The sequence below is a fragment of the Oncorhynchus masou genome, chromosome 29, assembly GCF_036934945.1.
Source record: "Oncorhynchus masou masou isolate Uvic2021 chromosome 29, UVic_Omas_1.1, whole genome shotgun sequence".
Taxonomy (NCBI): domain Eukaryota; kingdom Metazoa; phylum Chordata; class Actinopteri; order Salmoniformes; family Salmonidae; genus Oncorhynchus; species Oncorhynchus masou.
In genome coordinates this window covers 97,984,481-98,010,911 of record NC_088240.1, presented here as the reverse complement: position 1 = coordinate 98,010,911, position 26,431 = coordinate 97,984,481, and the positions used below count along the sequence as shown (strand labels likewise).

The window sequence follows — 26,431 nt, the reverse complement described above, 5'->3', positions numbered from 1 at the left end:
CATTCTATAGGCCCTCCCTCCCATTCTAGAAGCCCTCCCTCCCATTCTATAGGCCATCCCTCCCATTCTATAGGCCCTCCCTCCCATTCAAGAAGCCCTCCCTCCCATTCTAGAAGCCCCCCTCCCATTCTAGAAGCCCTCCCTCCCATTCTAGAAGCCCCCTCCCATTCTAGAAGCCCTCCCTCCCATTCTAGAAGCCCCCTCCCATTCTAGAAGCCTCCCCTCCCATTCTAGAAGCCTCCCCTCCCATTCTAGAAGCCCTCCTCCCATTCTAGAAGCCCTCCTCCCATTCTAGAAGCGCCCCTTCCCATTCTAGAAGCCCCCCTCCCATTCTAGAAGCCTCCCCTCCCATTCTAGAAGCCTCCCCTCCCATTCTAGAAGCGCCCCCCCTCCCAAACTAGAAGCCCTCCCTCCCATTCTAGAAGGCCTGCATCTGTGTTCTATTTGCACAGTAATGGCCTTACTTACAGCTGGCCAGGTTTGCCTCTCTCTCTCTCTCTCTCTCTCCTTTCATATGAGACTGTTTAACTTGGCTTTGAGTATGCATCTAGTAAAACTAGTGAGTAGTGTTTAAATGTAATAACCGTCCATTTCAAGTTGAGACATTGAATTGGAAATGGCGTCAGCCTTGCAAATGTACTGTAGTGGTTTAAGGTCACAAACGCTTTTGAAGAACCTTTGTTGACAAAAATTGATCTTCCCATTGTCCTTAAAGGTGTTCTATGCCATTACATTATAAATGATATTGTCTTATATCACAGTTTTACAGATCATTTAATGTGGTTATATTCACTTTTATTCTTGTCCAAGATCTGGATTACAGCAGTGAAGCAGGGGGTGAAAGCTGGCACTTTCTTCTGGCCTGTGTAAGTCTCTCCCTCTCTCCTCCACACCCTCTCTGTCTCTCTCTCTGTCTGTCTACCTCTCTGTCTGTCTACCTCTCTCGCTCTCTTTGTCTACCTCTCTCTCTCTCTCTCTTTCTACCTCTCTCTCTCTCTCTTTCTACCTCTCTCTCTCTGTTTACCTGTCTACCTCTCTCTTTCTCTCTCTACCTCTCTCTCTGTTTATCTCTCTCTGTCTCTCTGACTACCTCTCTCTCTCTCTCTACCTCTCTCTCTCTGTTTATCTCTCTGTCTCTCTCTGACTACCTCTCTCTCTCTGTCTACCTCTCTCTCTGTCTACCTCTCTCTGTTTATCTCTCTCTGTCTCTCTCTGTCTACCTCTCTCTCTGTTTATCTCTCTCTGTCTCTCTCTGACTACCTCTCTCTCTCACTCTCCCCCTAACCATCACCTCCCCCCTCTCTCTCTCTCTCTACACCACATCTGAAAAAATTCCCCTCTTCTCAATGCAAAGATATTATGTCCCACAAACTTTATCACCTCATAGCTCACAGCCTGTCAATATACTCCTCAGAATTCTCAAGTAGTGCTTAGCGATTAACTGACATTTCTTGAGTATTTTTGGTTATTAAACAACTAATTTGATCAACATCGATTCAATTACTTGAATTCAATTTAGTAAATTTGTTTTGTGAGCCCAACGCGCTGTTTCTCTAGGGAGAAATCAAAATCATTCATGAGAGAAATCAAGAACAATGTGGGATGCTGGGTTGAAGTGAGATGTAGTTTTCATTAAGCAAATATTCAACCTTGTTCAGCGCAGAAACGTGGTAATTAACTATATTGACCATGATCCGTTGCACCTGTTTTAATTCTCTTTTCTGCCTGCTACATTAGGTTAGATACACACAGACCGCATGAGAGATGAATGGACACAACACACCGAGAGAGATAGAGATAACATTAGATGGTCTGTCTGTTTGCTTGCAACTGCCTTAGCAGAGATGAGATTTTTATTTTATTTTTTATTTTACCTTTATTTTACTAGGCAAGTCGGTTAAGAACAAATTCTTATTTTCAATGATGGCCTAGGAACAGTGGGTTAACTGCCTGTTCAGGGGCAGAACGACAGCTTTTGTACCTTGTCAGCTCGGGGATTTGAACTTGCAACCTTTCGGTTACTATTCCAATGCTCTAACCACTAGGCTACACTGCCGCCCCGCCCCGCCCCGGCAGGGCACTGAGGAGGAGGAGGGGGGCCCAGGGCACTGAGGAGGAGGAGGGGGGGGGGGGGCAGGGCACTGAGGAGGAGGGGGGCCCAGGGCACTGAGGAGGAGGAGGTGGGGCCAGGGCACTGAGGAGGAGGAGGTGGGGCCAGGGCACTGAGGAGGAGGAGGTGGGGCCAGGGCACTGAGGAGGAGGAGGTGGGGCCAGGGCACTGAGGAGGAGGAGGTGGGGCCAGGGCACTGGGGCCAGGGAACTGAGGAGGAGGAGGTGGGGCCAGGGAACTGAGGAGGAGGAGGTGGGGAGGGAACTGAGGAGGGGGGGGGGGGCCCAGGGGAGGAGGAGGAGGAGGTGGGGCCAGGGCCAGGTGGGGGGCACTGAGGAGGAGGAGGTGGGGCCAGGGCACTGAGGAGGAGGAGGTGGGGCCAGGGCACTGAGGAGGAGGAGGGGGGAGGGGAGGAGGGGGGGGGGAGGAGGGGGGGGGCAGGGCACTGAGGAGGGGGGGAGGAGGAGGGGGGGGCAGGGCACTGAGGAGGGGAGGAGGAGGAGGGGGGGGGGCAGGGAACTGAGGAGGGGGAGGAGGAGGGGGGGGGGAGGGGAGGAGGAGGAGGGGGGGGGGGCACTGAGGAGGAGGAGGAGGGGCCAGGGAACTGAGGAGGGGGAGGAGGAGGAGGAGGGGGGCCCAGGGCGAGGAGGAGGAGGGGGGGGGGGGTCGGATGATGACTTTAAGGAATGAAAAATACTAAGTAATATACGAATATTGTATTATTTCATAGTAATTTTTAATGAATTGTTTTAATTGTTGTCTACCCTATGTGGACCTGATGGATTGTTTCAATGTTTTGGAAATTTAATGTTAACTATTTTTGGCTTTGGAATTTCCATTTAAATAGCTAAATTGTTTTTGTAATTATTTTATAATCCATTTAGTGTATAAAAATAATGATATCGAAACTGAAATGTAATGGACCTAGAAAAGCATTAGTGGCTCAGCACTCTACTCTCAAAGACAAAACACAACAGAGTGTGTTGCTATCATTGTCATAACACTGTTGTGGATTTCAGTTGGAGATGTCTGGAAACGACATGTTCTTGTTTAGTTGTACTCTGGCTAACATAACGCGTTGCAGGCTGCTAAAGAAACACAATGCATCACACATTCATAAGACACAGAGGCCTTTGAGGCAGACTTCAGTTTAGAGGCGTACAGACCTGACTGTTTTGAGAGCAATTGGACTCAAATCGGCCTATTAACGTAAAACGGGGTGCCTGCATGTGAACTTGGCCAGCTGGGGGGGACTCCTTCAAAAGCAGTGACAAAGTGCATTTCAAGGTGCACTTCCTGAAGTGGGGGGGCAGGGCACTGGGGGGCGGGGAGCACTGAGGAGGAGGGCACTGAGGAGGGGGAGGGGGGGCAGGGCACGGAGGAGGGGGGCCCAGGGCACTGAGGAGTAGGAGGGGGGGGGGCAGGGCACTGAGGAGTAGGAGGGGGGGGGGGGCAGGGCACTGAGGAGGAGGAGGAGGAGGGGTGGCCCAGGGCACTGAGGAGGAGGAGGGGGGGCAGGGCACTGGGGGGGGGGGGAGCACTGAGGAGGAGGGCACTGAGGAGTGGGAGGGGGGGGCAGGGCACTGAGGAGAAGGAGGGGGGGCAGGGCACTGAGGAGGGGAGGGGGGGGCAGGGCACTGAGGAGGGGGGAGGGGGGGCCCAGGGCACTGAGGAGGGGGAGGGGGGGCCCAGGGCACTGAGGAGGGGGAGGGGGGGCCCAGGGCACTGAGGAGGGGGAGGGGGGGGCAGGGCACTGAGGAGGAGGAGGGGGGGGCCAGGGCACTGAGGAGGAGTAGGAGGAGGAGGAGGGGTCACTTTAAAGTACAGTATAAGACTGTATTATTTAACCAATGAGGTCTGGAGATGACGGGGAGTTGAGGTTGTAGCTTTGTGGAGTTTCTGTTCAAACCAACTCCAGGGAGGTCTTAACCAACACCAGAGGGGTTGAGAAGAAGAGAATCCCCCCTGTAGTGATTTAGTGGGATAAGATCTAACCCCTTCCATACCCCCCCCCCAGCTCCCCCACATGTCAAGCCCCAGTTAGAGAGGCAAACCCTGGGGTTGATGGTTGGCAGCTGTGCCTAGTGGGCTGGAGGATGGAGGTCTGTTCGTGGCCCACCGCTCTACAAGACAGGAACAGGAGGGAAGGCTTTGAGGTTCAAAGACATCCAGGGGGGGAAGGAGAGGGGTGTACCCCTGGACTATATAGGTCTGTTATAATGTCTTTAGTGGTTCTAATCTGGTCTACCCCTGGACTATATAGGCCTGTTATAATGTCTTTAGTGGTTCTAATCTGGTCTACCCCAGGACTATATAGGCCTGTTATAATGTCTGTAGTGGTTCTAATCTGGTCTACCCCAGGACTATATAGGCCTGTTATAATGTCTTTAGTGGTTCTAATCTGGTCTACCCCAGGACTATATAGGCCTGTTATAATGTCTTTAGTGGTTCTAATCTGGTCTACCCCAGGACTATATAGGTCTGTTATAATGTCTTTAGTGGTTCTAATCTGGTCTACCCCAGGACTATATAGGTCTGTTATAATGTCTTTAGTGGTTCTAATCTGGTCTACCCCAGGACTATATACTGTTATAATAGTGGTTCTAATCTGTTATAAGGCCTGTTATAATGTCTTTAGTGGTTCTAATCTGGTCTACCCCAGGACTATATAGGCCTGTTATAATGTCTTTAGTGGTTCTAATCTGGTCTACCCCAGGACTATATAGGCCTGTTATAATGTCTTTAGTGGTTCTAATCTGGTCTACCCCAGGACTATATAGGCCTGTTATAATGTCTTTAGTGGTTTAATCTGGTGGTTCTGTTATAATCTGGTTCTAATACCCCAGGACTATATAGGTCTGTTATAATGTCTTTAGTGGTTCTAATCTGGTCTACCCCAGGACTATATAGGTCTGTTATAATGTCTTTAGTGGTTCTAATCTGGTCTACCCCAGGACTATATAGGCCTGTTATAATGTCTGTAGTGGTTCTAATCTGGTCTACCCCAGGACTATATAGGTCTGTTATAATGTCTTTAGTGGTTCTAATCTGGTCTACCCCAGGACTATATAGGCCTGTTATAATGTCTTTAGTGGTTCTAATCTGGTCTACCCCAGGACTATATAGGTCTGTTATAATGTCTGTAGTGGTTCTAATCTGGTCTACCCCAGGACTATATAGGTCTGTTATAATGTCTTTAGTGGTTCTAATCTGGTCTACCCCAGGACTATATAGGTCTGTTATAATGTTATAATGTCTAGGTCTGTTATAATGTCTTTAGTGGTTCTAATCTGGTCTACCCCAGGACTATATAGGTCTGTTATAATGTCTTTAGTGGTTCTAATCTGGTCTACCCCAGGACTATATAGGTCTGTTATAATGTCTTTAGTGGTTCTAATCTGGTCTACCCCAGGACTATATAGGTCTGTTATAATGTCTTTAGTGGTTCTAATCTGGTCTACCCCAGGACTATATAGGTCTGTTATAATGTCTTTAGTGGTTCTAATCTGGTCTACCCCAGGACTATATAGGTCTGTTATAATGTCTTTAGTGGTTCTAATCTGGTCTACCCCAGGACTATATAGGTCTGTTATAATGTCTTTAGTGGTTCTAATCTGGTCTACCCCAGGACTATATAGGTCTGTTATAATGTCTGTAGTGGTTCTAATCTGGTCTACCCCAGGACTATATAGGTCTGTTATAATGTCTTTAGTGGTTCTAATCTGGTCTACCCCAGGACTAATATAAGGTCTGTTATAATGTCTTTAGTGGTTCTAATCTGGTCTACCCCAGGACTATATAGGTCTGTTATAATGTCTTTAGTGGTTCTAATCTGGTCTACCCCAGGACTATATAGGTCTGTTATAATGTCTTTAGTGGTTCTAATCTGGTCTACCCCAGGACTATATAGGTCTGTTATAATGTCTTTAGTGGTTCTAATCTGGTCTACCCCAGGACTATATAGGTCTGTTATAATGTCTTTAGTGGTTCTAATCTGGTCTACCCCAGGACTATATAGGTCTGTTATAATGTCTTTAGTGGTTCTAATCTGGTCTACCCCAGGACTATATAGGTCTGTTATAATGTCTTTAGTGGTTCTAATCTGGTCTACCCCAGGACTATATAGGTCTGTTATAATGTCTTTAGTGGTTCTAATCTGGTCTACCCCAGGACTATATAGGTCTGTTATAATGTCTTTAGTGGTTCTAATCTGGTCTACCCCAGGACTATATAGGCCTGTTATAATGTCTTTAGTGGTTCTAATCTGGTCTACCCCAGGACTATATAGGTCTGTTATAATGTCTTTAGTGGTTCTAATCTGGTCTACCCCAGGTTATAACTAGTGGTTCTATCTGGTCTACCCCAGGACTTATAATGTCTTTAGTGGTTCTAATCTGGTCTACCCCTGGACTATATAGGCCTGTTATAATGTCTGTAGTGGTTCTAATCTGGTGTACCCCTGGACTATATAGGTCTGTTATAATGTCTTTAGTGGTTCTAATCTGGTCTACCCCAGGACTATATAGGTCTGTTATAATGTCTTTAGTGGTTCTAATCTGGTCTACCCCAGGACTATATAGGTCTGTTATAATGTCTTTAGTGGTTCTAATCTGGTCTACCCCAGGACTATATAGGTCTGTTATAATGTCTTTAGTGGTTCTAATCTGGTCTACCCCAGGACTATATAGGCCTGTTATAATGTCTTTAGTGGTTCTAATCTGGTCTACCCCAGGACTATATAGGTCTGTTATAATGTCTGTAGTGGTTCTAATCTGGTCTACCCCAGGACTATATAGGTCTGTTATAATGTCTGTAGTGGTTCTAATCTGGTCTACCCCAGGACTATATAGGCCTGTTATAATGTCTTTAGTGGTTCTAATCTGGCAGATTTCCTGGATGCAAACAGAAAGGATCAAATGTGGTGTTGTAATACACAGTAAAACATTGATACACAGCCTCCCAGACACAGCCTCCCAGACACAGCCTCCCAGACACAGTAAAGCCATTGATACACAGCATCCCAGACACAGCCTCCCAGACACAGCCTCCCAGACACAGCATCCCAGACACAGCCTCCCAGACACAGCCTCCCAGACACAGTAAAGCCATTGATACACAGCCTCCCAGACACAGCATCCCAGATACACAGCCTCCCAGACACAGCCTCCCAGACACAGCCTCCCAGACACAGCCAAACATTGATACACAGCCTCCCAGACACAGCCTCCCAGACACAGCCAAACATTGATACACAGCCTCCCAGACACAGTAATGCCATTGATACACAGCCTCCCAGACACAGCCTCCCAGACACAGCCTCCCAGACACAGTAATGCCATTGATACACAGCCTCCCAGACACAGTAATGCCATTGATACACAGCCTCCCAGACACAGTAATGCCATTGATACACAGCCTCCCAGACACAGCCTCCCAGACACAGCCTCCCAGACACAGCCTCCCAGACACAGTAAAGCCATTGATACACAGCCTCCCAGACACAGCCTCCCAGACACAGTAAAGCCATTGATACACAGCCTCCCATACATTTTTGTTTAGTGATCTCCATTTTGTCCTCCATATCATGAACTCATCTGATGTGTCTTTCCAGGTCCATCCCGTTGGAGAGGAGAGTCCTGACCATGCTACAATGGCTTCACCTGCCAGACGGAGACACAGCATCCCAGACACAGTCCCAGACACAGCCTCCCAGACACAGTAAAGCCATTGATACACAGCATCCTCTTCTTTAGGCTGTTACTATCTGCAATGATATACCAGCAGTGAAACCCCATCCTCTACATGCATCCAAGATGGCCGCTCTATGCTTAGCAGCAATCTCCATCTGACTTTGAGTAAGTGACTTTGCTCCCATATCCTAGCCCTGTATTTGAGACCTGGGGGTGGTAGAGGATACACATGGCCAACCTAAGATTCCCTTCCACCTGTGTTGTTTCAGACACAGTAAATGATTTCCGCCATGCACTCCGATACACAGCCCGGACACGCCTCCCAAACACAGCCTTCCCAGGCCACAAGCTGACACAGGACACAGCCTCCCAGACACAGCATCCCAGCACTGAGGTGAGCTGGAGACTCCCAGACACAGAGGCTGGGTACACAGCCTCCCAGGGCTGGGGCTCCCAGACACAGGGGGCTGGGGGCTGGAGGCTGGAGGCTGGAGGCTGGGTCTAGGGCTGGGGATGGAGGCTGGGGCTGGAGGCTGGGGGCTGAGGCTGGAGGCTGGCGGCTGGAGGCTGGGTCTAGGGTTGGGGCTGGGGCTGGAGGCTGGAGGCTGGAGGCTGGGGCTGGAGGCTGGGGGCTGGGGCTGAGGCTGGGGCTGGGTCTAGGGCTGGGGCTGGAGGCTGGAGGCTGGGGCTGGGGGCTGGGGCTGAGGCTGGGGCTGGGTCTAGGGCTGGGGCTGGAGGCTGGGGGCTGGAGGCTGGGTCTAGGGCTGGAGGCTGGGGGCTGGAGGCTGAGGCTGAGGGCTGGGGGCTGAGGCTGGGTCTAGGGCAGAGTCTGAAGGGGAGAGATGGTTGTGGTTCAGACTACCGGGACCTGAGTATGTGTTGAGCAGCACTCACGACAGCAACACTGCCAGATGGAGCTAGTTACATACAGAACAATCTACAACACTGTAGCATAAACACTGGCTTTCTGTTTCAACTGTCCAGCCCTAGCAAGGCCCCAAACAAACCCAGGCATGTACATGCATGACTTGTACAGTGTGGAATTGATTAACCATTTTCTAGAGACTTTGTATTGTATTTGTCACATGCGCCGAATACAACATACCTTACAGTGAAATGTTTACTGACAAGGCCTTAACCAACAATGTTTTATTAAGAAGTTTTAAGAAAAATAAGTGTTAATAAGTAAAAAATAGAGAAATAAAAGTAACAAATAATTAAACAGTAGCAGTGGGCACCGCACATTGACTCTGTACCGTAATACCCTGTATATAGCCTCCACGTTTACTCTGTACCGTAACACCCTGTATATAGCCTCCACATTGACTCTGTACCGTAACACCCTGTATATAGCCTCCACATTGACTCTGTACCGTAACACCCTGTATATAGCCTCCACATTAACTCTGTACCGTAACACTCTGTATATAGCCTCCACGTTGACTCTGTACCGTAATAACCTGTATATAGCCTCCACGTTGACTCTGTACCGTAATAACCTGTATATAGCCTCCACATTGACTCTGTACCGTAACACTCTGTATATAGCCTCCACATTGACTCTGTCCCGGTACCCCCTGTATATAGCCTCCACATTGACTCTGTACTGTAACACCCTGTATATTACCTCCACATTGACTCTGTACCGTAATACCCTGTATACAGCCTCCACATTGACTTAGTACCGTAACACCCTGTATATAGCCTCCACATTGACTCAGTACCGTAACACCCTGTATATAGCCTCCACATTGACTCAGTACCGTAACACCCTGTATATAGCCTCCACATTGACTCTGTACCGTAACACCCTGTATATAGCCTCCACATTAACTCTGTACCGTAACACCCTGTATATAGCCTCCACATTGACTCAGTACCGTAACACCCTGTATATAGCCTCCACATTGACTCTGTACCATAACACCCTGTATATATCCTCCACATTAACTCTGTACCGTAACACCCTGTATATAGCCTCCACATTGCCTCTGTACCGTAACACCCTGTATACAGCCTCCACATTGACTTAGTACCGGTACCCCCTGTATATAGCCTCCACATTGACTCTGTACCGTAACACCCTGTATATATCCTCCACATTAACTCTGTACCGTAACACCCCTGTATATAGCCTCCATATTGACTCAGTACCGTAACACCCTGTATATAGCCTCCACATTGTTATTTTACTGCTGCTGATTGTGTTATGTTCAATGTCTAATAATGATGAGGTATTTTGATGATCTGTATGGGGATCAATACTTCTATGATATCCCCTGATCGTTGTGATTGCTGTGTGAATATTGATCAGTGTATTCTGTGCTGCAGCTGAACAACCCTCTGAAGCAGATTGATAAGATAATTGGTCAGCTGATGGACGGCCTGAAACAGCTGAAACTCCACCGATGTGTCAACATCATCATGGTGGGAGATCACGGTACTGCTGCACAACCGCCTTGACCCCTGACCCCAACCCTGGTCAATACATACCAACCCTAACCAATACATACCAACCCTGGTCAATACATACCAACCCTGGTCAATACATACCAACCCTGGTCAATACATACCAACCCTGGTCAATACATACCAACCCTGGTCAATACATACCAACCCTAACCCTGGTCAATACATACCAACCCTGGTCAATACATACCAACCCTAACCCTGGTCAATACATACCAACCCTAACCCTGGTCAATACATACCAACCCTAACTCTGGTAAATACATACCAACCCTAACCCTGGTCAATACATACCAACCAAGGTCAGAACATACCAACCCTAACCCTAGTCAATACATACCAACCCTAACCCTGGTCAATCATATCAACCCTAACCCTGGTCAATACATACCAACCCTAACCAATACATACCAACCCTGGTCAATACATACCAACCCTGGTCAATACATACCAACCCTGGTCAATACATACCAACTCTGGTCAATACATACCAACCCTGGTCAATACATACCAAACCTGGTCAATACATACCAACCCTAACCCTGGTCAATACATACCAACCCTGGTCAATACATACCAACCCTAACCTGGTCAATACAGTCAATAACCCTGGTCAACCAACCCCTAACCCTGGTCAATACATACCAACCCTAGCCCTGGTCAATACATACCAACCCTAAACCCTGGTCAATACATACCAACCCTAACCCTGGTCAATACATACCAACCCTAACCCTGGTCAATACATACCAACCCTAACCCTGGTCAATACATACCAACCCTAACCCTGGTCAATACATACCAACCCTAACCCTGGTCAATCATATCAACCCTAACCCTGGTCAATACATACCAACCCTAACCCTGGTCAATACATACCAACCCTGGTCAATCATATCAACCCTAACCCTGGTCAATACATACCAACCCTGGTCAATACATACCAACCCTAACCCTGGTCAATATATACCAACCCTAACCCTGGTCAATACATACCAAACCTAACCCTGGTCAATACATACCAACCCTAACCCTGGTCAATACATACCAACCCTAACCCTGGTCAATACATACCAATCCTAACCCTGGACAATACATACCAATCCTAACCCTGGTCAATACATACCAACCCTGGTCAATACATACCAACCCTAACCCTGGTCAATACATACCAACCCTAACCCTGGTCAATACATACCAACCCTAACCCTGGTCAATACATACCAACCCTAACCCTGGTCAATACATACCAACCCTAACCCTGGTCAATACATACCAACCCTAACCCTGGTCAATACATACCAATCCTAGCCCTGGTCAATACATACCTATCCTAACCCTGGTCAATACATACCAACTCTGGTCAATACATACCAACCCTAACCCTGGTCAATACATACCAACCCTAACCCTGGTCAATACATACCAACCCTAACCCTCATCAATACATACCAACCCTAACCCTGGTCAATACATACCTATCCTAACCCTGGTCAATACATACCAACCCTGGTCAATACATACCAACCCTAACCCTGGTCAATACATACCAACCCTGGTCAATACATACCAACCCTAACCCTGGTCAATACATACCAACCCTAACCCTGGTCAATACCCCAACCCTGGTCAATACATACCAACCCTAACCCTGGTCAATACATACCAACCCTAACCCTGGTCAATACATACCAACCCTGGTCTATACATACCAACCCTAACCCTGGTCAATACATACCAACCCTGGTCAATACATACCAACCCTAACCCTGGTCAATACATACCAACCCTAACCCTGGTCAATATGAATGAATAAATCCGTCCTCCGCAGACCTCGAGACCAGGGCTGTCAAACTCATTCCATGGATGTCCTAGTGTCTGTGGATTTTAGTTTTCTCCTTTCATTTAAGCCCTAGACAACCAGGTGAGGGGAGTTCTTTACTAATTCCTGACCTCAATTCATCAATCAAGTACAAGGCAGGAGCGAAAACCCTCAGACACTCGGCGCTCCATGGAATGAGTTTGACACGTGTTCTAGACGATGTCCATTTCTCTCTGACTTAAGTCACCTTCTTCCTCTTCTTCGTATTCATTCTGCAGTGATTTAAAGTCTGTTCTGAACATGTGTTCCTCAGGAATGGAGGAGGCTCACTGTGACAGGACAGAGTTCCTCAGCTCATACATGCCGTCCACTGTTGATGACATCATCCTGATCCCCGGCTCCCTGGGCAGGATCCGCTCCAGGTACCCCAACAACCCCAAATGTGAGCGTTTGGTTTGTTTGTCTGATTGGTGTATTGATGTATTGATTGATTGACCATTTAAAAACACAATACTGTATTGAAGAACATGCCTTAATACAATAATTGAGGATTAATCAACTACTAATCCCCAACTACAAAATCAGAGACCTATTTCTAATGTGGTCCTCATAGGCTGCGTTTAGACAGGCAGACCCATTGTGGTCCTCATAGGCTTAATTTAGACAGGCGGACCCATTGTGGTCCTCATAGGCTGCATTTAGACAGGCAGACCCATTGTGGTCCTCATAGGCTTAATTTAGACAGGCAGACCCATTGTGGTCCTCATAGGCTGGGTTTAGACAGGCAGACCCATTGTGGTCCTCATAGGCTTCATTTGAGACAGGCAGACCCATTGTGGTCCTCATAGGCTGCGTTTAGACAGGCGGACCCATTGTGGTCCTCATTGAGACAGGCGGCTGTCTTCATTTAGACAGGCGGACCCACCCATTGTGGTCCTCATAGGCTGCGTTTAGACAGGCAGACCCATTGTGGTCCTCATAGGCTGGGTTTAGACAGGCAGACCCATTGTGGTCCTCATAGGCTTCATTTAGACAGGCAGACCCATTGTGGTCCTCATAGGCTGCGTTTAGACAGGCGGACCCATTGTGGTCTTCATAGGCTGCGTTTAGACAGGCGGACCCATTGTGGTCTTCATAGGCTGCGTTGAGACAGGCGGACCCATTGTGGTCCTCATAGGCTGCGTTTAGACAGGCGGACCCATTGTGGTCCTCATAGGCTGCTGGGTTTAGACAGGCGGACCCATTGTGGTCCTTAGGCTGCGTTTAGACAGGCGGACCCATTGTGGACAGGCAGACCCATTGTGGTCCGTTGAGACAGGCGGACCCATAGGCTGCATTGTGGTTTAGACAGGCGGACCCATTGTGGTCCTCATAGGCTGCGTTTAGACAGGCGGACCCATTGTGGTCCTCATAGGCTGCGTTTAGACAGGCGGACCCATTGTGGTCCTCATAGGCTGCGTTTAGACAGGCGGACCCATTGTGGTCCTCATAGGCTGCGTTTAGACAGGCGGACCCATTGTGGTCCTCATAGGCTGTGTTTAGACAGGCAGACCCATTCCTCCAGTTACTGGAAAGTGTTGAAAGAAAGACAGAGTACTGTATCTCAGTGACCCTGATCCTTGACTGGGTCACATGGCCAGGTCAGTCAAGAGACCAAAACAATAACATCACTTGAGCATGTATCTTTCTGCTCAGAAGAGCACGCCTCCTCGTCCCCAGACTAGGTTGATGTGTCCCTACTGATCCAGTTATGAACGGCGTCCCCGGTAGAACGGTAGAACGAGGCACATTTCCTAACAGTCGACAGTAAATCAGAACACTGTTTGTCTTTTTTCAGATGATGCCAAATCTGTTATTGCAAATCTTACAGTGAGTATTATCCACGTTGTATTTCCATACACATTGTCTTCTCAAAGTCTTTGTTCTGACCAGTATTCATACCAGAGGTTGAGGTGAAAAATCCAGAATTATAGTTTATGAAATAGTGGTGATAAAAGTTGTACTACAGAGCACCTGGAATCGTGTTGTTCTGCCCCCTCAGTGTAAAAAGACAGAGCAGCACTTCAAGCCCTATCTGAAGCAGCATCTCCCCAAGCGCCTTCACTACGCCAACAACAGGAGAATAGAGGACATCCACCTGTTAGTGGAGAGGAAGTGGCATATCGCAAGGTTATAACCTCTCTGTCTCTTTCTCTCTCTCTGTCTCTCTCTGTCTCTCTCTCTGTCTCTCTGTCTCTCTCTCTGTCTCTCTCTCTGTCTCTCTCTCTGTCTCTCTCTCTGTCTCTCTGTCTCTCTCTGTCTCTCTCTCTCTGTCTCTCTCTCTGTCTCTCTCTATGTCTGTCTCACTGTCTCTCATTTCGAAACAGACATAGACTACAGATTTTTTGCTATGGTGTGTCCTATTGGTGGTGTGTCCTATTGGTGGTGTGTCCTATTGGTGGTGTGTCCTATTGGTAGTGTGTCCATGCTGTGTCCTACATGCTGTGTCCTACATGCTGTGTCCTACATGCTGTGTCCTACATGCTGTGTCCTACGTGTGGTGGTGTCCTACGGGTGGTGGTGTCCTACGGGTGGTGGTGTCCTATTGGTGGTGGTGTCCTATTGGGGGGGGGGGGGGGGTGTCCTATTGGGGGTGTGTCCTATTAGGGGTGTGTCCTATTGATGGTGGTGTCCTACTGCTGGTGGTGTCCTATTGGGGGTGTGTCCTATTGGGGGGGTGTCCTATTGATGATGTGTCCTATTGGGGGGTGTCCTATTGGTGGTGTGTCCTATTGGTGGTTGTGTCCTATTGGGGTGGGTCCTATTGGTGGTGTGTCCTATTGGGGGTGTGTCCTACATGCTGTGTCCTACATGCTGTGTCCTACATGCTGTGTCCTACATGCTGTGTCCTACATGGTGGTGTCCTACGGGTGGTGGTGTCCTACGGGTGGTGGTGCCATATTGGTGGTGGTGTCCTATTGGGGGTGTGTCCTATTGGGGGGGGGGGTCCTATTGGGGGTGTGTCCTATTGGGGGTGTGTCCTATTGATGGTGGTGTCCTACTGGTGGTGGTGTCCTATTGGGGGTGTGTCCTATTGGGGGGTGTCCTATTGATGATGTGTCCTATTGGGGGGGTGTCCTATTGGTGGTGTGTCCTATTGGTGGTGTGTCCTATTGGTGGTGGTGTCTCCTATTGGTGGTGGTGTCCTATTGGTGGTGGTGTCCTATTGGTGGTGGTGTCCTATTGGTGGTGTGTCCTATTGGTGGTCGTGTCCTATTGGGGGTGTGTCCTATTGGTGGGGGTGTCATATTGGGGGTGTGTCCTATTGTACCCTGTTCCTGGAGCAGGCAGTGTCTGTTAACATGAACCTGGAATGACTCTGTATGTTGGTCATCATCAGACCCAGTGTTGGTCAGACACAGTGGAAAGTTGTCAGTCACTGTGTAAACACATGAGGTCATGCCTGTCTGTCGCGGACGACAACTGAAAGCAAATCAATGTTTGAAGGGCAGAGAGGAGAGGGCTGGTTCAGAATATGCTCCTTGGGGACGGAACCCTGTTTGAGTTGGCATGCCACAGAGCTCCATGAAAGAGATCTTTGAGATCCCTCCTCCTGCCTGCTAAGATATAGACTAGTTTAAATCGCTGGCACCATGAGTTGTGAACTTAATGCTTTCTGAGTGAGAAATTCTTACCCTTCCAGCAGCGTTGCAGCTAGCAGAGTAAAACTGTCTCTTAAATTAAATACCCAAATTAAATGAAATATTTTGTTAGCTGTTTTCCCTGCCGTTGGTGATTTTTCAGGCTCTACGTGCTTCAGGCTCTACGTGCTTCAGGCTCTACGTGCTTCAGGCTCTACGTGCTTCAGGCTCTACGTGCTTGTGGCTCTACGTGCTTCAGGCTCTACGTGCTTCAGGCTCTACGTGCTTGTGGGCTCTACGTGCTTGTGGCTCTACACGCTTCAGGCTCTACGTGCTTCAGGCTCTACGTGCTTCAGGCTCTACGTGCTTGTGGCTCTACGTGCTTCAGGCTCTACGTGCTTGTGGCTCTACATGCTTCAGGCTCTACGTGCTTCAGGCTCTACGTGCTTCAGGCTCTACGTGCTTCAGGCTCTACGTGCTTCAGGCTCTACGTGCTTCAGGCTCTACGTGCTTCAGGCTCTACGTGCTTCAGGCTCTACGTGATTGTGGGCTCTACGTGCTTCAGGCTCTACGTGCTTGAGGCTCTACGTGCTTGAGGCTCTACGTGCTTCAGGCTCTACGTACTTGTGGCTCTACGTGCTTGTGGCTCTACGTGCTTCAGGCTCTACGTGCTTCAGGCTCTACGTACTTGTAGGTCTATGTGCTTCATGCTCTACGTGCTTGTGGGTTGTGTCCCCTACACAGACACCACTGACTGTAGTGTTTAATGCAAACTTCATATAAACAAGTATCTGTTTTCCTCTTACACGGCTTTACAGGGAAATGTGGTGGTGGCGGGTCGGCCTTGGAAAAACTGCATCCTTTACACTTGGGTTTATAAGGATTTCAGTGTGTTACTGTGTATGTAGGGCTGTATCTGTGTGGTCTGGTTTGAATCAAATCAAATGTTATGAAAATCAGACACAATGTCCTTGAATGTTTATTTAGGCTGTATAAAGTCTTCATCCCGGTGAGGAATTGTAGATAGTTAATATTATTAAAACCATGAATTGTCTGATGTTGGAAAATTGTTTTTTGTTTGTTGTTGTTGCATCATGCTGTCTGTTACAGGAAGTCTCCAGAAGGAGGAAAGAGGCACCCTGGGAAATGTGGTTTTGCAGGAGATCACGGTTATGACAACAAGATAAACAGCATGCAGGTATGTTAGGTGTTTCCTCATCTTGATTTAAGTGTTCTCGCTGCCATAAATGATTCCTCATGACCTTTATCCTGTTCCTGTTCTTTAGACTATTTTCTTTGGATATGGACCTCTGTTTAAATTCAAGACCAAAGTGCCCGTTTTTGAAAACATTGAACTTTACAATGTCATGTGTGGTAAGGCATCTTCTTTATTGTTTTTACTTGAGGGAGGCGTACAGTGGCGCTCCTCAGCCCATACTCGTATGTTATGGACAGCGAAGTTGTGTTGCATTTTGACTTGAGATCTTACTGTCATCGTAACAATACAATACTTTATTGTCCATTTTCATGGAATAGACCTGCTTGGCCTGAACCCTGCTCCTAACAACGGGACTCATGGCAGTCTGAACCACCTGTTGAAGAGCCCGGTCCACAAGCCCACCGTGCCAGAGGAGGTGTCTAAACCCACCATCTCAGGTCCCATCATTACTCTGACCGATGACTTAGGCTGCAGCTGTGATGACAAGGTCAGCTACAGAACAGCACAGCTCTTATAGCCATAGAGATAGATACTATAGAGATAGATACTGTAGCACTGTAGAGATAGATACTGTATCACTGTAGAGATAGATACTGTATCACTGTAGAGATAGATACTGTAGCACTGTAGAGATAGATACTGTAGCACTGTAGAGATAGATACTGTATCACTATAGAGATAGATACTGTATCACTGTAGAGATAGATACTGTATCACTGTAGAGATAGATACTGTATCACTGTAGAGATAGATACTGTAGCACTGTAGAGATAGATACTGTAGCACTGTAGAGATAGATACTGTAGCACTGTAGAGATAGATACTGTATCACTGTAGAGATAGATACTGTATCACTGTAGAGATAGATACTGTATCACTGTAGAGATAGATACTGTATCACTATAGAGATAGATACTGTATCACTGTAGAGATAGATACTGTAGCACTGTAGAGATAGATACTGTATCACTGTAGAGATAGATACTGTATCACTGTAGAGATAGATACTGTATCACTGTAGAGATAGATACTGTATCACTGTAGAGATAGATACTGTATCACTGTAGAGATAGATACTGTATCACTATAGAGATAGATACTGTATCACTATAGAGATAGATACTGTATCACGATAGAGATAGATACTCTATCACTATAGAGATAGATACTGTATCACTATAGAGATAGATACTGTATCACTATAGAGAGAGATACTGTAGAGATAGATACTGTAGAGATAGATACTGTATCACTATAGATAGATACTGTATCACTACAGAGATAGATACTGTATCACTGTAGAGATATATACTATATTACTGTAGAGATAGATACTGTATCACTATAGAGATAGATACTGTATCACTGTAGAGATAGATACTGTATCACTGTAGAGATAGATACTGTATCACTATAGAGATAGATACTGTATCACTGTAGAGATAGATACTGTAGCACTGTAGAGATAGATACTATAGAGATAGATACTGTATCACTATAGAGATAGATACTGTATCACTGTAGAGATAGATACTGTAGCACTATAGAGATAGATACTGGAGAGATAGATACTGTAGCATTATAGAGATAGAGACTGTAGAAATAGATACTGTATCACCATAGAGATAAATACTGTAGAGATAGATACTGTATCACTATAGAGATAGATACTGTATCACTATAGAGATAGATACTGTATCACTATAGAGATAGATACTGTATCACTATAGAGATAGATACTGTATCACTATAGAGATAGATACTGTATCACTATAGAGATAGATACTGTATCACTATAGAGATAGATACTGTATCACTATAGAGATATATACTGTAACACTATAGAGATAGATACTGTATCACTATAGAGATAGATACTGTATCACTATAGAGATAGATACTTATCACTATAGAGATAGATACCGTATCACTGAAGAGATAGATACCGTATCACTATAGAGATAGATACTGTATCACTATAGAGATAGATACTGTATCACTGTAGAGATAGATACTGTATCACTGTAGAGATAGATACTGTATCACTGTAGAGATAGATACTGTAGCACTATAGAGATAGATACTGGAGAGATATATACTGTAGCATTATAGAGATAGAGACTGTAGAAATAGATACTGTATCACCATAGAGATAAATACTGTAGAAATAGATACTGTATCACCATAGAGATAGATACTGTAGAGATAGATACTGTATCACTGAAGAGATAGATACTGTATCACTGAAGAGATAGATACTGTATCACTGAAGAGATAGATACTGTATCACTATAGAGATAGATACTGTAGAGATACAGTGCCTTGCGAAAGTATTCGGCCCCCTTGAACTTTGCGACCTTTTGCCACATTGCAGGCTTCAAACATAAAGATATAAAACTGTATTTTTTTGTGAAGAATCAACAACAAGTGGGACACAATCATGAAGTGGAACGACATTTATTGGATATTTCAAACTTTTTTAACAAATCAAAAACTGAAAAATTGTCCATGCAAAATTATTCAGCCCCTTTACTTTCAGTGCAGCAAACTCTCTCCAGAAGTTCAGTGAGGATCTCTGAATGATCCAATGTTGACCTAAATGACTAATGATGATAAATACAATCCACCTGTGTGTAATCAAGTCTCCGTATAAATGCACCTGCACTGTGATAGTCTCAGAGGTCCTTTAAAAGCGAGAGAGCATCATGAAGAACAAGGAACACACCAGGCAGGTCCGAGATACTGTTGTGAAGAAGTTTAAAGCCGGATTTGGATACAAAAAGATTTCCCAAGCTTTAAACATCCCAAGGAGCACTGTGCAAGCGATAATATTGAAATGGAAGGAGTATCAGACCACTGCAAATCTACCAAGACCTGGCCGTCCCTCTAAACTTTCAGCTCATACAAGGAGAAGACTGATCAGAGATGCAGCCAAGAGGCCCATGATCACTCTGGATGAACTGCAGAGATCTACAGCTGAGGTGGGAGACTCTGTCCATAGGACAACAATCAGTCGTATATTGCACAAATCTGGCCTTTATGGAAGAGTGGCAAGAAGAAAGCCATTTCTTAAAGATATCCATAAAAAGTGTTGTTTAAAGTTTGCCACAAGCCACCTGGGAGACACACCAAACATGTGGAAGAAGGTGCTCTGGTCAGATGAAACCAAAATTGAACTTTTTGGCAACAATGCAAAACGTTATGTTTGGCGTAAAAGCAACACAGCTCATCACCCTGACCACACCATACCCACTGTCAAACATGGTGGTGGCAGCATCATGGTTTGGGCCTGCTTTTCTTCAGCAGGGACAGGGAAGATGGTTAAAATTGATGGGAAGATGGATGGAGCCAAATACAGGACCATTCTGGAAGAAAACCTGATGGAGTCTGCAAAAGACCTGAGACTGGGACGGAGATTTGTCTTCCAACAAGACAATGATCCAAAACATAAAGCAAAATCTACAATGGAATGGTTCAAAAATAAACATATCCAGGTGTTAGAATGGCCAAGTCAAAGTCCAGACCTGAATCCAATCGAGAATCTGTGGAAAGAACTGAAAACTGCTGTTCACAAATGCTCTCCATCCAACCTCACTGAGCTCGAGCTGTTTTGCAAGGAGGAATGGGAAAAAATTTCAGTCTCTCGATGTGCAAAACTGATAGCGGAGTCAATCACCACCTTCCGGAGACACCTGAAACCCCACCTCTTCAAGGAATACCTAGGATAGGATAAGTAATCCTTCTCACCCCCCCTTAATGATTTAGATGCACTATTGTAAAGTGGCTGTTCCACTGGATGTCAGAAGGTGAATTCACCAATTTGTAAGTCGCTCTGGATAAGAGCGTCTGCTAAATGACTTAAATGTAAATGTATGTAAATGATAGAGACATACCCCAAGCGACTTACAGCTGTAATCGCAGCAAAAGGTGGCGCTACAAAGTATTAACTTAAGCGGGCTGATTAATTTTGCACGGCCAATTTTTCAGTTTTTGATTTGTTAAAAAAGTTTGAAATATCCAATAAATGTCGTTCCACTTCATGATTGTGTCCCACTTGTTGTTGATTCTTCACAAAAAAAATACAGTTTTATATCTTTATGTTTGAAGCCTGAAATGTGGCAAAAGGTCGCAAAGTTCAAGGGGGCTGAATACTTTCGCAAGGCACTGTAGATACTGTAGAGATAGATGCTGTAGAGATTGATACTGTATCACTATAGAGATATATACTGTATCACTGTAGAGATAGATACTGTATAAACTGTAGAAATAGAAACTGTAGAAACTGTAGAGATATATACTGTAGAAACTGTAGAGATAGATACTGTTTCACTGTAGAGATAGATACTGTAGAAACTGTATGTATCTCTATGGCTCCAACCACAGAACTAGAATGAGATTGTATTTTATGGCTTTCACAGCCGTAGACAGACTGATATTGAAGCTTTAGGTTTTTATATCAACTTGATATTTGCTTCAATAAAGTTAATCCAAATGATTTCTGCATCTCAAGAAATAGACTACATGTTATTATATTGATCTGTAATGCGTGTGTGTTTGACCTATGACCTGACTGATATCTGTAGCACTGGGCATCACTACATGTTATTATATTGATCTGTATAGCGTGTGTGTTTGACCTATGACCTGACTGATATCTGTAGCACTGGGCATCACCACATGTTGTGTATTGATCTGTAATGCGTGTGTGTTTTGACCTATGACCTGACTGATATCTGTAGAACTGGGCATTACTACATGTTCTTATATTGATCTGTAATGTGTGTGTGTTTTGACCTATGACCTGACTGATATCTGTAGCACTGGGCATCACCACATGTTGTGTATTGATCTGTAATGTGTGTGTGTTTTGACCTATGACCTGACTGATATCTGTAGCACTGGGCATCACCACATGTTATTATATTGATCTGTAATGTGTGTGTGTTTGACCTATGACCTGACTGATATCTGTAGCACTGGGCATCACTCCATGTTATTATATTGATCTGTAATGCGTGTGTGTTTGACCTATGACCTGACTGATATCTGTAGCACTGGGCATCACCACATGTTATTATATTGATCTGTATAGCGTGTGTGTTTTGACCTATGACCTGACTGATATCTGTAGCACTGGGCATCACCACATGTTATTATATTGATCTGTAATGCGTGTGTGTGTTTGACCTATAACCTGACTGATATCTGTAGCACTGGGCATCGCCACATGTTGTGTATTGATCTGTAATGCGTGTGTGTTTGACCTATGACCTGACTGATATCTGTAGCACTGGGCATCACTCCATGTTATTATATTGATCTGTATAGCGTGTGTGTTTTGACCTATGACCTGACTGATATCTGTAGAACTGGGCATCACTACATGTTATTATATTGATCTGTAATGTGTGTGTGTTTTGACCTATGACCTGACTGATATCTGTAGAACTGGGCATCACTACATGTTATTATATTGATCTGTAATGTGTGTGTGTTTTGACCTATGACCTGACTGATATCTGTAGCACTGGGCATCACCACATGTTGTGTATTGATCTGTAATGTGTGTGTGTTTTGACCTATGACCTGACTGATATCTGTAGCACTGGGCATCACCACATGTTATTATATTGATCTGTAATGTGTGTGTGTTTGACCTATGACCTGACTGATATCTGTAGCACTGGGCATCACTCCATGTTATTATATTGATCTGTAATGCGTGTGTGTTTGACCTATGACCTGACTGATATCTGTAGCACTGGGCATCACTACATGTTATTATATTGATCTGTAATGCGTGTGTGTTTGACCTATGACCTGACTGATATCTGTAGCACTGGGCATCACCACATGTTATTATATTGATCTGTATAGCGTGTGTGTTTTGACCTATGACCTGACTGATATCTGTAGAACTGGGCATCACTACATGTTATTATATTGATCTGTAATGTGTGTGTGTTTTGACCTATGACCTGACTGATATCTGTAGAACTGGGCATCACTACATGTTATTATATTGATCTGTAATGTGTGTGTGTTTTGACCTATGACCTGACTGATATCTGTAGCACTGGGCATTACTACATGTTATTATATTGATCTGTAATCTGTGTGTGTTTGACCTATGACCTGACTGATATCTGTAGCACTGGGCATCACCACATGTTGTGTATTGTACGTGTCTAAACTGGTTTCTGTGTCTGTCACTGACTGTTGTCTCTGTAATCCATAGCTGCTGTTACACGTTCTCATGCTTGTTTGTTTGATTCCCTCTTCTTCTTATTTCTGTCTGTGAAGTCCTCTTGCTTCTGCAGAGATTATAGATGTCTTTTGCAAGAGATTTTCACCTTCAATCTTTTGCAGTTGCGTTCAAAAAATAGGGGGCAGAGAGCTTTGAAAGTCCCCGTTGTAAGAGGCTATAACCTGGAGTCACTGTGGCTCTGTCTCTTACAGAACAAAGTGGAAGAGCTTAATCAGAGACTGAGGCAAGCTGTCGATGGTACGTCTCTCTCTGGTCCACATCGTTGGTCTTATGCCTGAGTAATAGTAATGCTAATACCTGTGTAATAACACTAATTACAGCAGGCCAACAATGTTGTTATTAACACGTTATTACATAGACATGTCAGTAAAGGGTTGCATTATGTCCTATTTCTCATATCACTATTGAATATCCTCTCCAGAGTCTTGTTACCAGCTTTTAGGATGATGGTCTTCTCTTCCAGACAGCAAGAACCTCCCTCATGGTCGGCCTGCAGTTCTGTTTCGTACTAAATACAGCATTCTACACCACAGTGACTATATCAGTGGGTACAGTGAATCACTCTCTATGCCCCTGTGGACGTCCTACACAGTCTCCAAACAGGTATGTCATACAGGACACAGCCTACAAGTTTCCTACCTGGTTTATTTTTATATTAGCTATATGCTATTCACTGAGATTATAACTGATGTTGACTACTAATTTGAACAGTTGTTGACTACTAATTTGAACAGTTGTCTAATTTATAGTCTCTAGAGCAGGGCTCTTCAACCCTGTTCCTGGATATATACACCCTCCTGTAGGTTTTCACTCCAACCCTGTTCCTGGATATATACCCTCCTGTAGGTTTTCACTCCAACCCTGTTCCTGGAGAGCTACCCTCCTGTAGGTTTTCACTCCAAACCTGTTCCTGGAGAGATAACCTCCTGTAGGTTCTAACTCCAACCCTGTTCCTGGAGAGATACACACCTATAACCCTGTTCCTGGAGAGATACACACCTATAGGTTTTAACTCCAACCCTGTTCCTGGAGAGATACACACCTGTAGGTTTTAACTCCAACCCTGTTCCTGGATATATAACCTCCTGTAGGTTTTAACTCCAACCCTGTTCCTGGATATATAACCTCCTGTAGGTTTTAACTCCAACCCTGTTCCTGGATATATAACCTCCTGTAGGTTTTAACTCCAACCCTGTTCCTGGATATATAACCTCCTGTAGGTTTTAACTCCAACCCTGTTCCTGGATATATAACCTCCTGTAGGTTTTAACTCCAACCCTGTTCCTGGATATATACCCTCCTGTAGGTTTTAACTCCAACCCTGTTCCTGGAGAGATACACACCTATAGGTTTTAACTCCAAGCCTGTTCCTGGAGAGATACACACCTGTAGGTTTTAACTCCAACCCTGTTCCTGGAGAGATGCACGCCTATAGGTTCTAACTCCAACCCTGTTCCTGGAGAGATACACACCTATAGGTTCTAACTCCAACCCTGTTCCTGGAGAGATACACACCTATAGGTTCTAACTCCAACCCTGTTCCTGGAGAGATACACACCTATAGGTTCTAACTCCAACCCTGTTCCTGGAGAGATACACACCTATAGGTTCTAACTCCAACCCTGTTCCTGGAGAGATACACACCTATAGGTTCTAACTCCAACCCTGTTCCTGGAGAGATACACACCTATAGGTTTTAACTCCAACAGGAGGGTGTAGACCTACAGTAGTGTATCTCTCTAGGAACAGGGTTGGAGTTAAAACCCGCAGGAGGTGTTCTCTAAAGGATCAGGGTTGGAGAGACCTGATCTAGTGTATTGTCAGTGACGACAGTCTACATTGGTCTAACATTGACTACATTCTACAGTGGTGTCATGTTGTGATTGTGTTTTCCAGGTAGAAGTAACACCTCTACCAGAGCATCTGACTAACTGTGTCAGACCTGACATCCGTATCCCTCCGGGCTTCAGCCAATCCTGCTCCAACTACAAGGCGGACAAACAGATCTCCTTCGCCTTCCTCTACCCTCCACGTACGTCCTCCATGTTCTCTCCTGTCAGATCTCCTATGGTTGACCAGCGGCTGGTTGCACCAGCTTGACGTGCGCCTGGTTCGAACACCACATTCGACTTAGCGTTCAAGGACACCTTTGGAACTCACAGCTGATGCAACCGGTTCATGTACAGTCGTGGCCAAAAGTTTTGAGATTGACACAAATATACGTTTTCACAAAGTCTGCTGCCTCAGTTTGTATGATGGCAATTTGCATATAGTCCAGAATGTTTTTTTAAAATTTAATTTAACCTTTATTTTACTAGGCAAGTCAGTTAAGAACAAATTCTTATTTTCAATGACGGCCTAGGAACAGTGGGTTAACAGCCTGTTCAGGTGCAGAACGACAGATTTTGTACCTTGTCAGCTCGGGGATTTGAACTTGCAACCTTTCGGTTACTAGTCCAATGCTCTAACCACTAGGCTACCCTGCCGCCCCAGGGTAGAGTGAAGAGTGATCAGATGGATTGCGATGAATTACAAAGTCCCTCTTTGCCATGCAAATGAACTAAATCCCTCCCAAAACATTTCCACTGCATTTCAGCCCTGCCACAAAAGGACCAGCTGACATCATGTCAGTGATTCTCTCGTTAATACAGGTGTGAGTGTTGACGAGGACAAGGCTGGAGATCACTCTGTCATGCTGATTGAGTTTGAATAACAGACTGGAAGCTTCAAAAGGAGGGTGGTGCTTGGAATCATTGTTCTTCCTCTGTCAACCATGGTTACCTTCAAGGAAACACATCCCGTTATCATTGCTTTGCACGAAAAGGGCTTCACAGGCAAGGATATTGCTGCCAGTAAGATTGCACCTAAATCAACCATTTATCGGATCATCAAGAACTTCAAGGAGAGCGGTTGTATTGTTGTGAAGAAGGCTTCAGGGCGCCCAAGAAAGTCCAGCAAGCGCCAGGACCGTCTCCTAAAGTTGATTCAGCTGTGGGATCGGGGCACCACCGTACTGGTTGCTCAGGAATGGCAGCAGGCAGGTGTGAGTGTATCTGCACCCCCAGTGAGGCGAAGACTTTTGGAGGATGGCCTGGTGTCAAGAAGGGCAGCCAAGAAGCCACTTCTCTCCAGGAAAACATCAGGGACAGACTGATATTCTGCAAAAGGTACAGGGATTGGACTGCTGAGGACTGGGGTAAAGTCATTTTCTCTGATGAATCCCCTTTCCGATT

General features: G+C 45.6%; 1 protein-coding gene across 1 annotated transcript in view; it reads left to right on the top strand.

Annotated features, from left to right (window-relative positions):
• Window positions 1–26,431, top strand: part of enpp2 (ectonucleotide pyrophosphatase/phosphodiesterase 2) — a 61,914-nt gene that overhangs the window by 14,661 nt on the left and 20,822 nt on the right. Inside the window, 12 exon segments of the mRNA XM_064946935.1 lie at window positions 811–866; window positions 7,722–7,828; window positions 10,115–10,240; window positions 12,405–12,533; window positions 13,929–13,960; window positions 14,133–14,260; window positions 16,822–16,909; window positions 16,998–17,085; window positions 17,248–17,417; window positions 23,300–23,435; window positions 23,662–23,801; window positions 25,095–25,230. Coding sequence (XP_064803007.1) covers window positions 811–866; window positions 7,722–7,828; window positions 10,115–10,240; window positions 12,405–12,533; window positions 13,929–13,960; window positions 14,133–14,260; window positions 16,822–16,909; window positions 16,998–17,085; window positions 17,248–17,417; window positions 23,300–23,435; window positions 23,662–23,801; window positions 25,095–25,230 — 1,336 coding nt within the window.